Source organism: Typopeltis vanoorti, chromosome 17 (genome assembly GCF_054136105.1).
Source record: "Typopeltis vanoorti isolate ZY-2024b chromosome 17, IOZ_Tvanoo_1.0, whole genome shotgun sequence".
In the NCBI taxonomy this organism is placed as follows: domain Eukaryota; kingdom Metazoa; phylum Arthropoda; class Arachnida; order Uropygi; family Thelyphonidae; genus Typopeltis; species Typopeltis vanoorti.
Genome location: NC_143565.1, coordinates 11518434 through 11531441, shown reverse-complemented (window position 1 = coordinate 11531441; position 13008 = coordinate 11518434). Strand labels below are relative to the sequence as shown.

Below are 13008 nucleotides of genomic sequence, written 5' to 3'. Positions count from 1 at the left end.
TATCTCAAGAATTTCTATGTGTACATTTCTCTTGACTATTTTTTACCATTGCTCTGTCACTTCTTGTTTCATCCAGTAATCTTTCAAAGTAATTACTCCAGGCATTTATAATATCTTTATCTTCAGTTTTCTATAACAATGTTTTGAAAGGGAAATGTGACAAAGCATTCTATCACAGGATTCTGTTCTGGGGCTCCTCTTTTTTTTAGGTGTGACTGATTTCCATTGCAAACCTACATTGGTACCACAGATGGACTAGATTTTATTTTTTGTAATTATTATTTTTTTATTTATTTTTTTCATAATCTAGAAACCATGCTCTAGACACCAAACAAAATTTTTTAAAGCCACTTCATGATTCCGATAAGTAATAATGTGTGTTTGATCCCAAGTATAAAAAATGAAATTCATCTCCCTAAAGACAACCACAAAACATCCATGCCCACAATGGGATTTGAAAGTGGAACTTGTTGGTTTGAAAGAGAGACAGATATGCTAATCACTCAGCCAATCTAATCTGTCTACCAATTTATGTGTGTTTAATTTATATATTAATGATACACGAGGGATATCCAGAAAGTAAGTTCTGATGGGCTGTCAGAGAAACAAAAATATACTTACAAAAAAAACTTTACTGGAAATCAAAGTAGACATCTTTCACTACTTTTCTACATAATTTCCGGCATTGTTCAGGCACTTATCATAACTGGGCACCAAGAGTTGTATACCTTCGTTGTAGAAGGTTGCCACCTGTGAAGCAAACCACTATTGACTGCTTCGTTGACCTCACTGTCGTCTTGAAACCATCGGCCACCAAGGAAAGATTTCAGATGTTTGAACAGGTGAAAGTCGCTTGGCATGCGGTCAGGAGTATATGGGGAATGATGGAATTGTTCCCAGCCAAAGGTGGCGAGAAGTTGTTGTGTTATGCCGGCTGTGTGTGGGTGGACATTAAGCCTTAGTCCAAATCGTCAGTCAATAAAGATGGTTGCCTGCTCCATTTCATCATTGTACACACCTGTCCTTCCTTCCTTCATTAAAAAGTCTTACCCATCTTCGTACCATTGAATCACTCATTGCACGTTCTCCATAAACCTCAATAATTTGCCAATGAATTTCAGCTGCTTTAACGTTCCTCACATTCAAGAAATGGATAAATGACCTAATTTCACATGCAGCGGGTGATTCGATTTTCTTAGACATTATAAACACACACCAAGAAGTGTATGCACTGCGAGAATGTCTGAAAATGGCACCAACACCTTGCTAATGAATCAACGAACTCAGCATGCATGCATTGCGATTGCAGCGCGGCAGTGAAAATATTTAAAAATGGAAATTACTTTCTGGACGTCCCCTGTAGTTCAAAGATTTAAGAAAGAATATTCAATTGTTTGCTGATGACTGAGGAGAGCACTGATGTAATGTTACAGGAGGATTTGAACAGGTCATTGCTCTGGGCTGATAAAATGTAGATGTCAGTGCAATGTGCCAAGTATTAAGTCACGCACTTTGGCCAGAGAAGACAATATAAAGTGTATTCTATCAGTTGAACTTAGTCAAAGAATATTGATAAGTAGGGATAAAAAGGTAATAGTACCATGGTATAAAGCACTAGCCAAGCCACATCTAAATTTTTGTGAGCAGATTTGATTGACTGATATATGGAATGTTGAATATGAAGCCAGACTGAAGATTTGTGCTCTCAGACTGAGGAGAAATGAGATGTTATAACTTAAGACGTATAAAACCAACTAACAATTTAGTTGAGAATTGACTGATATATGGAATGTTGAATATGAAGCCAGACTGAAGGTTTGTGCTCTCAGACTGAGGAGAAATGAGATGTTATCACTGGAAACTGTACAAAGGTTATGCGAATAAGGAAACCAAGAGTAGATTTTTTTTCATGTCATGGAATGGTAAATGGATGAAATATATTGTTGGATGAATGAATGTCCCAAATGATGAATGCCTTTTGATATGTATTGTCTGTACAAATAGGGCTTCCTGAAACAAATCTTCTGAATGTCAAGAAGGACCAGATATCATTCTAATTGTAAAACTCTAATCTTTAGAGGTACCTGTGGCATAATTAAAATTAATAACTTAAGACGTATAAAACCAACTAACAATTTAGTTGAGAATTAAGAATTATTTAATAATATTTTATTAACATTAATTTTCTGGCACGCTGCAATAATTTTTAATTGGTAATCCACCGAATGTTCTGTACTTTGTATTCCATTCTTTTAACTGTTTGTTCTACACTGATGATGTACTGTTACTTTCAGTATGAAATATTTGTACCTTTAATTCATTAAAGTTATTACTGTTAATTTTATATGTGTTCTAATTGCAAAACACTGTTTGCTTACTCATCATAAAATAACAAAGAATACAACATAAAAGAAAATGCTAAGCAATTTTTGCAATGGAACAGACCCTTTTTTAACAAGGCATAAAAGTTGAATTTACTTAGGTTCAAAAAACAAGAATATTAATTAACATACCTGTGTCTTGAAGATATAAATGCTGAAAACTTGATTAAAGACTTCATTAGAGATGAGATGGTATACAATTTAGAATGGTGGGTACCAGATAATAGCAAATGAGTGTAGGAAAAATATGAAGATGAAACAAGAATTTTAGACCAATGCGTGTTAATTTCCACGATGAAAAAGTTAACAAAATATATAGTACACCAGTAACAAACATGACAAATGTTGGCCATTTTGTTATAATGAAAACATCATCAGATGAATAAAGCAGACAACTGACTGTGAGCCAGCTGTGTGACCATTTTGTACAAAGTGTTACGAAGAGTTTGGTTGGTTCAAGAGTATTTGGGAATAGGGCTGGTTTGAGAGTACAGGGAAGTAATTTATTTGGTTTAATTGCCATGAGGGGGATAATAAACATGGTCGTTTGGTGTTTATAGCACATTCATGGTTCTTATTGCTAGCAATTCAGAACAGCATCATTTAGATTCATTTCCTTAGAAATCGATAATGATAACCTTTTTTATTTCAAGGGTTATGTTTAGACTGTATTGCATGCAAGGATATTTCAATGGTAGGATTTTGGTTGTATTTGATATGTTTTTGTTTGTGTTTTTTCTTTGTGGTAGAAAGTAGATAGTCTGATACGAGATTATTAGTCCCAAACATGTTCTATTAAGTGAGACTTGATAGAATTGTGGAACCAATATAATAGGTGTTGCACCCTGTCTGGAAGTCAAACTTTACATTATGGCATAGTAACATGTCAGCCTGAGTTATTGTGGTTCTATGTTTTAGTATATTCGAGTTTTCAGCATTTATATCTTCATGACACAGGCATGTTAATAATATTCTTCTTTTTTAAATCTTAGTAAATTCAACTCTTTGGGAGATGAAATTGTTTGCATTGATTGAGTTTAAGTGTCTGAAAATAGTTGAAATAAGTGAAACATAATTGGATGAGAATGACATCTTGACAGGTATAAAAAATGAAGGGATATGAAGATAGGGAAGGCAAGGGTTATTACAGCCTCAAACATGTTCTATTAAGTGAGACTTGATAGAATTGTGGAACCAATATAATAGGTGTTGCACCCTGTCTGGAAGTCAAACTTTACATTATGGCATAGTAGCATGTCAGCCTGAGTTATTGTGGTTCTATGTTTTAGTATATTCGAGTTTTCAGCATTTATATCTTCATGACACAGGCATGTTAATAATATTTTTTTAAATCTTAGTAAATTGAACTCTTTGGGAGATGAAATTGTTTGCATTGATTGAGTTTAAGTGTCTGAAAATAGTTGAAATAAGTGAAACATAATTGGATGAGAATGACATCTTGACAGGTATAAAAAATGAAGGGATATGAAGATAGGGAAGGCAAGGGGGGGGGTAGGTGCTACTGATGACAGGAAGGGAATTATCTCCATCGCAAAAATTGCTTAGCATTTTCTTTTGTATTTTAACATTTTAGGAGCATCATGATAATCTAAAGTATTAATAAAGGATAATTAATATCCATCCTTTTAATACGGTACACTGACAAGTTGAAACCTTTTAGGCTCTTTTCAGCATTAACTGCCAGCTGGTAAGAGATTTTTTTTTTGAGGAGGAATAATGTTTTGAGTTTTAGTTAGTACTAAAATTTTAATGACAAAACAGGATATCAATAATTATAATTAAATTTTTTGGATACTTATTTTGGATACTTATATGTTCTTTAAATACTTTCACATTATTAGTTTACTTCTTTCATTTTACCGATTTCTATTATGTGATTAACTCTTTTGAAGTTCTTCAACAGCACACATTATTTCATGAAATCATCATTTTCATATATGAATAAATTTATACACTTTTCCTATAATAAACTGCAACTTTGAATAATGCTGTTTTGAATAACCACCATATCCAGAAATACAATTCTAATGTTATTTAAATACATTGTTTTGAATAATCAAAATAGTTAATCTTTCTTTAGTCATGTATAGTTTTTATTATTCATTAAAAATAATAAATAATACATTGAAAAAAAAAAGATACCTAGAACAGACTGTTGAATAAACAATTGAGGATCATCCATATGCACAAGAAGGGCAAAGAATATATTTTTTAAATGTACCCTATATATATCCCAACTGTAATCCTCTGGAAAACTTTTAAAATAAGCCAAAAATACTTTTGCAGTTATTAATCGAATTTCATCATTAGCATCATCCATCCTTTTCAACAGTTCAGGATAAATATTATGTATCTGATGAAAATCAACAGCTGGAGGAAGCAGAGGTAACACATGAGCAAGAATTTTGCAGCAAATCAACCTAGTATCAGTAAGTTCGTCTTCGAGGAGGGAAATTAACTGTGTGAAAATCTGATCTGCTACTGACTGCACCTGTAAATAAAAACGAGGATATAATCTATACTTAGAAACTCTTGGAAATGCTAACATTTACCCAGCAGCAAAGTTTTTACACATAAAAGTTTTCAGCTAACTTTAACTATCTATGAATTCAATTAATCAAAAATTACTCTGATAGTGAACTAAGAACTAGCCATTTTACTTCAAAAGCATTAAGCTTTCTTCACTTGATAGTCATCTGCCACTCTTATATAACTATTTTAGTCATGTTAGAAATTTAACAGTGTGAAACAGTGCTGGGAAAGGATTAAATATTGGAAGAATTAAATAATATTTAATTCTTCCAATATTTCATCTCAGTTACAGAAATATCATCAGGGAGTACAATATGAGACTTGTAAGATATACACAAAGACAACACAAAACTAAGTGAAAAATGTGGATGAAAGACTAGAGTCCTAACTAGGTGGTTAGGCCACTAATGGGTAGGGAAGTGCAATATACAGCCTCTCCCTGTCAAGTCAACCCTGCCTTTCAATTTTGTGAAAACAGGCCACACGCACCATGGAAAGGCAGGGTTGACTTGACAGGGAGAGGCTGTATATTGCACATATACCCTGCCAGGTGTGCACGGTGAAGGAATTTGAGTAGTGGTATGTGGGAAGTACTGTTGAGGCCATGGAATGGTGAGGAGACTGGTCACTCTCTATATGAATGTCATGTTCACAAGTCTATCTCCCCCACCACACGTCCCCACTTCCTTTCATCTAATAATAAACCACAAATGAAAAATGAAACAGACAAACAATGATGGCAACACTACAAACAAAATGAATCTCCCTCAACAACCAGTTCATCTAAACAAATCAACCCAAACACAATATTCCAAACTTACCAGGATCCCTACCAAAAAAAAAAAAGATTTCTACATCCACTTTACAAACATCTGTGACATTAATTCCAACATAAACGACGTTCATCACCACTTACAGACATCCAAACCAGACCACCTCTTAATAAAAACCCAAATTGCAGCTACATCAACCACACTTCACCTTTAATACCCAAATTATACTCTTCACGATTCATTTTGCCACAAAGCTGGCATTTGTGCCTTTTACTTTCTGACACTGCCTGTCAGAGAATGTCAAATTTAGAATCCTCTATTTTTGACCTCTGTGGCTGAGGTTTCCTTGCCCCACTTAGTAACATTCATCTACTGCAATAATAAATTTAATTTAATCCTTTATCCAAGTGAGAGCAAACAAAGTTTGCGCCTGAAAATATCTTCAGGACTGAATATGGTGTTGTACTATCTTACCTGGGTAAGTAGTACAACACCAGGCAACTCATAGCAAAGGTGGAGCAAGCTACCAACACTCCTATCCCAGTATCTCCAATAATGCAAAACACATCTCCTTGCGGATATGTCTAATGTTATGCATTAAGGGATTGGCCAATACCCAGACTAGTTTCAACCTTTATTAAGGTCTCTTCAGTGGGAGCCAGGCCCAGAGTTGGAGATACCAGGCAGAAGCAATAGCAAGGTCATCTTTACCAATAGGAGTTGATAGGTACTCCCTTAAGACCGATAGTGGACGGAAGAGACTCTCCGACCTCTAATTTAACAAAACATCTCACTAACATGATTTTACCTCACACAGGAAAAACATCTTCTTTAATCAAGAACAGTACACATTTCATTGAGAAGGTAAAAGATATTTACATTGGACCTTCAGACATCTTAGCAAGTTTGGACGTTATCAGCATATTTACAAATGTTCCAAGAAATGAAACTGTGAATCTCCTTGAAGACCTCTTTCTTTCGGATATCATAGATCTTTATAAACATTGTATAAATAATACTTTTTTCATGCATCAAGACAAATTTTGGGAAAAAAAGAGAGATTGGCTATTGGCTCTTCCCTCTCTCTGGCTTTATCTAACCTATTTATGGAACATTTTGAAAATAATGCTTTAATCAATTATCATAAAAAACCAAAAATTTGGCTACGCTATGTAGATGACATTTTCATCATTTGGCCAGGAACAGCAGATGAACTCATTGCATTCAAAAATTACCTGAATAATTTACATAAGAATATAAAATTTACTTTAGAACAAGAAGAACTTAGAAAACTTCCTTTTCTTGACATCCTATTAGAAGTCAATGAAAAAGATAATAAACTTTCTTTCTCAATATATAGAAACCCACCAACACAGGAAGATTTCTTAATGCGGCCTCATACCACCACCACCCTTCGCAAAACGTAGGTCTAATAAAAACCCTGAGGGACAGAGCTTATAATATTTCCCACACAGAAAAACAGAAAAATGAAGAATTGGAACATTTAACACAGATCCTCAAAAAAAATGTTATGAACCCAAGACTATCAAAAAAATCCTCCACACACCTCCTACAAGCATCCCACAGGAACAAGATTTCAAAAACGCCATCATGCTTCCATATATCAAGAATGTTGCAGACAAGATGGCTAAATTACTAAACAAACATAACATCAAAGTAGCCTTTCTGCTGCTGGAAAAAATTTCAAGATTTCTATATCCTCCAAAACCTCCACATCATCCTTTAAAAAAACCAGGTGTTTATAAAATTTATTGTTCTTGCAGCATCTGCTACATAGGACAGACAGGAAGATCTGGGGAAATATGCATGAACGAACATCAAAAGGATGTACAAAACAGAAGAGAACACAAATCAGGTCTAGCTTTCCATACCACTTCCACTGGCAACAATGTCCTCTGGCAGAAAACAAACATGTCTTATATAGAAAAAAACTGTTACATAAGGAAATTTAAAGCTGCAAACATGCTTAGAATTCCAACACAATGCAATAAAAACCAAGGCTTAATTCTACACCAAGTTTAGTCAGCTCTGATAAAATAAATATACCTCAGTCAGACTTCGGACATTATGATCGTGAACAACAGAACGTGGCATCATCCAGCATTGTTTAAACTTAGCACTGCTTTGAATCTGCATTCTGATTTTTTAATTTTATAAACAGTCAGACTGCTACAACTGTATAGTATGAACTATTAATTTCTCTTTTTTGTTGTTTTAACTTTCAGCTACCTTTTACCCCTGAAGATGTAAGTCAAACGACTTACGAAACTTGTCGGGTTTTATTTCTTTATTGTGCTTTTAGCTTAAAAAAAAAAAAAAAAAAGTGGTCCAATTACCAGAATATGCCTTATGAATTTTCACATTCAGTTTTATTTCCCTTTTTTGTAGATGCGTACTGTGAGAGCTCTGCTCCAATCATCAGGAATTCGACCCTCTGACCGGGCCTTCTGAATATTTCTGGTCGAATTTCATTTACTTCAGTTGCCTTTCCACATTTTGGGTTTTTGATTCCTTTTTTCCTACTTTAAGAATGGATATGTGTTCCTGACTGCATTCCTGTTGGGAGTTTTCTACCACTGTGCTGATACTTCTTGTTTCGGTTAGCAATTACTCCAAATTCCTAAATGAAAGTAATTACTCCAAACATCTAGAATATCTTCAGTTTTCATGTGTCACCTTTTTCTTCTCCGATTCATTTTATAGTGCTTTTCCTCAATTTCTAAGCTTTTTCAATAGCTTTCAGAATATTTTGCCAGCTGATATTTATTTTACATGTTCTTACCAATGTCTTCTCATGGCTTTTGTTTTACACAGCTAGTTTTACACAGTGCTTAAATTGTTTGCTGTATTCTGCAATTCTGATCATAATTGTTATATGAAAATATTCTGTTAATGCACATGGTATGCATTTTATAGGATATAACACCCACATGATGTGTTATAATTGGTTGTTTTCATGTGCTTTGAAGATGAACTACAAAAATCATTATGAAGGCTAAATAATCTGATAAAAACATACAGCATGAAAATATCAACAGACAAAACAAAAGCCATGAACTTCAAAGTTACTAATCCAATAATTATTATTATTATTATTATTCAGGCCTCCACGGAGTCAAAAGACTCATCGCAGGAGGTCCTTCCTAAGAAACACAAAGTCTATCAAGACTCATCATGGGAGGTCCCTTCTAGGAAATTGAAGGGACAGTTTAAAAGTCTCGATCATATCACCTCTCCTTCTTCTTCTATCCACCAAACTCTGCAGTCCACATCCCCTCAGCCGACTCTTATAACTAACATTGTACAGTCCTGCAACCATCTTTGTTATCTGCCTTTGTACCCTTTCCACAGTTAATTTATCCCCTTCAAATCCTAGGGACTAAATCTGAGAACAATAGTCTAAGTGTGGTCTGATCGGAGTCTTATACAATGAAATGCTAACTCTTTTATCTCTGCAGGTCAATGTCCTTCTCATTATTGCAGCAATCCTCTGCATTACCTTCACCACCTTTGCAATATGTCCCCCTAAATTTCAGGCTTCTATCAATCATCAACCCCATATCTCTTGTCTCCCCTACTTCCTCCTGTATAGCTGCTCCAATAGAGTATGCAGCATCCCATCGAGGTATCCTAAACCTCAAGACCTTACATTTTGCTGCATTAAATCGACACCCCCATTCATTTGCCCATCTGTCCAGCTTATTCAAATCCTCTTCCAGGGCTACCACATCTGCATTATTATTAATAACCCTTCCCAGCTTCACATCATCTGCAAACAACTGAATATCCCCCCTGCAATGCACTGACAATGTCATTGATATAAAGATTAAACAATATAGGTCCCAGTACTGAGCCCTGTGGGACCCCACTTATAACTCTTTGCCTCCTTGAAGCTGCCCCACCATACACAACTCTCTGATACCTATTGGACAGCCAATCTTGAATCCAGTTGACCAACCTGACATCCAGATCCATGCACTGCAACCTAAATATCAGCTTATCATGTGGCACCCTGTCAAATGCCTTCACCAAGTACAAGAAAATGGCAGTATATGCCTTTTCCTCATCTACTGCTCTTGTAACTTTATTATAAAAGGTTAGCATATTACTAAAACAAGAGCGCCCCTTAACAAATCCATGTTGACTCTCACAGATAACATTACCCTCATCTGCCCAATGCTGTATACAGTCCCTCTCTAATTTCTCCAAGATCTTAACAACTACTGATGACACACAAACTGGCCTATAATTAGACACTTCCAGTCTGCTACTGCCCTTATGCAATGGCACTATCTTACCTTCATTCCATTCCCTGGCCACCTTTCCCGTAGCCAGACTTTCATTGAAAAGCCAGGTCAAAGGAGTGGTCAGTTTTTTAGCACATTCTCTCAAAACTCGTGGTGAAATACCATCCAGTTCTACAGCTTTACTGACATCCAGAGTACTCAGTATTTGGAACACACTCTCCTCCTGCACCTCTAAATCTCGAACCTGCCCTATCCCTCTAGTATTAAAATTGACTCTTCCAGGATGAAATACTCCAATAAAATATTCACTGAACAATTCCACTATGTCCTCTGCATCAGTCACTCTATTCCCATTTTTATCCCACAATGTTATTCTTCCACAGTCATTTCTCCTCCTACTAGCCACATAGCTAAAAAATTCCCTTAGATTTTCTTTGGATCTTAGTGCCAATCTCTTCTGATATTCCAGTTTCGCCTTCCTTACCATACTAGTCACTCTCTTGGCCTGTGTCTTATATTCTTCATGCATCTTCTCTTCACCTGTCTCCTTATATCTCTTCCATAGCCTCTTTTTCGCATGCAGTTCCTGTTTAATATTGTTTGCCATTCAATAAGAAGTCCTCTTCTTCACTCGTGGAATACAACTTTCTATTGTTTGACTGCTGATATTGTTCTCTACTGTAAATAATGGGTGAAAGGAAAAGGACTGAATAATTTATTAGATTATTATTAAATCAGTTTTGTAGTTGCATCTATCTCGGAGCTAGTACTTTGCAATGTTAGTATATGGTATTTTTAACACAGTTACAATTTTAAAGCTGCAATCCATACTTGTAATATAGGTCTACAGATATTTGATAGACTAAACTGCATACAATATATTTTTATATATCTAGTCCTTTTATCTTATAGTTTGCTGCTAATATCAGGACAAAATACGAGAACCTTCCAGACTGTAATTTATGATTTTTTTAATCATAAGAAAAGGGGGGCATTGATAGGTATATATAAAATTGTAACAAAACAATAAAAACAGATACAGTATTTATGTTATTACATAAATACTGTATGTGCCTGGAAAAAGTAATCCCAGAATTATTATTATTATTTGTTAAATTTTCCTAATTATACTTAGCTGGATTTTATTCCAAATTATTGTTTGGCTGAAATTAATCATATATGTCCAAGTTTGAAAAAGCTTACTATTTGTTCTAAATTAAATTTTGGATATTGTTTATTCCTAATACTAATTAAAAATTACTTCACAGAATGAATGTTTAGTTTTTCTTGTAGAAAGGCTTATACGTTGGTTATACATGATTATTAAATAACTTAAGGAATTCACAATGTATACTAGAATATAAATTAAATTAAACTTTAATATATATTTCCAATATTTCGGCAACGTTACATTGCCATCTTCATGGGAACTTAAGATAAAGACATGTGCACGCAGGTACTACACACAGCAAATGAGGACAAAGCGAGGAAGCTACTGTTTTTCCTAAAGTCCTGATGGTGCCTCCTAGCAGGCTATATTAGGTATTCTTGGCTGTTGGGCTGAAGTTCTCCTGATGTATGTTTCCCAAATTTGGGGCAGTCTCATTCATCCAAATTTGTTGAGGTTTGACATGTTTCTTAGGGCTGAGGCTGATTCCATGAATAGTCTTTCAAATGTGAACTTGCTGCAGTGTATTACTGTGGCTTTCTTCCACCTTATTCTGTGGCTGTATCCAGAGCATGGTCTGCAAGCCCGGAATGGCTGTACTGGTGAAACCGGATGTACTCCTTGTGTTCTGAAATTCTGATATTCGCTGTCCTGCTTGTTTGGCCAACGTAGGACAGTTTACAGCTGCAAGAGACCTGGTATACACCAGGTAGGTCTTTAGTGGAGCAGATAAAGGATGCCAATTTTCTATATGGTATGTAATAAGTCATGTTTTTTTAGGATTTTGGTAATTTTTTCTGAGGTGCCCCGGATGTAGGGAATGGTGATGGATTTAGAGTAATCTTTGTTGTGAAGGGGGGGAGTTGGCCTATTTACTGGTTTTAGTATTTTGGGGGGGGGGGATAGCCATTGGCTGAGAAAGTGTTAAGGATATGATTTAGTTCAGTGGTTAGGGCTTTGTCATTTGAACAGATTAGTTTAGCCCCCCCCCCCCCCACTGTTGTATAGTGTCTTAATAACTCCATAGTGTTGTGTGTGTGGGGGGGGGGATTGTTGGTGAATGTATCTGCCTGTATGGGTGGGTTTTCTATAAACTGAGAAAAACAAGGTTCCATCCAGTTGGCAGGTGACTAGTGTGTCTAGGAAAGGGAGGCTATTGTTTTCCTCTTTTTCCAGGGCGAACTTGATTCTGGGATGTTGGTTGTTTAGGTGTGTTAAGGAGAGGAGTGTATCCAAGCCATGTGGCCAAATAGCGAACACATCAACAACATAGCAAAGCCATATGGTAGGTTTTTGTGGGGCAGAATTTAAGGCTTTCTCTATCTGTTTGTAGAATTTTCCCTGCCAAACGAAATAGCCTGAGTTCATTGTGAACTGAAATAAGGCTGAGATATCAGGAAGAAATTCAGCTTGGATTACTCTAAGGTTTCCTTGAGTGGGACATTTAGTTTCTGCACTTACACAGTTTTTCTCTATAGAAAACATAACAAATCTTTAGGCATAACATGAACATAATTTGTAACAGTTTAGATTGTTATAATTTTATGATTGTCTGGTCTTTTCCCTTTAGTTTCATTCTTTGAAGTTAGCCAAGTGATTATATGTGTTTATGCCAGCTGCCTCTCCATAGTATGGAAATTGGATATTCTGTAAAAATACTTGCAGTTTCCCACATTTGTGGTTTTTTTAAATGCCAATCTCACATCAGTAAGCATGGTTCTATTAATAAGAATAAATAATGCATACAGAAAAACAAAATGATTGATGGGGTAAAAAAAGATTCATCTGAACCGTACTCTTGTTTGGAATGTGAAATATCAGCTTCTTAAAATTAACATGAATACTTACAACATCAGAGAAATATT

General features: G+C 35.4%; 1 protein-coding gene across 2 annotated transcripts in view; it reads right to left on the bottom strand.

Annotated features, from left to right (window-relative positions):
• Dnaaf5 (Dynein axonemal assembly factor 5) overlaps positions 1-13008 on the bottom strand; it is a 141971-nt gene that overhangs the window by 21695 nt on the left and 107268 nt on the right. The window contains exon 9 of one of the 2 annotated variants that reach the window (XM_090407397.1): positions 4545-4893. The exons of the other annotated variant lie outside the window; for it this stretch is intronic. Coding sequence (XP_090263523.1) covers positions 4545-4893 — 349 coding nt within the window. The remainder of the gene's footprint in view (positions 1-4544; positions 4894-13008) is intronic. 2 annotated transcript variants of the gene reach the window in all.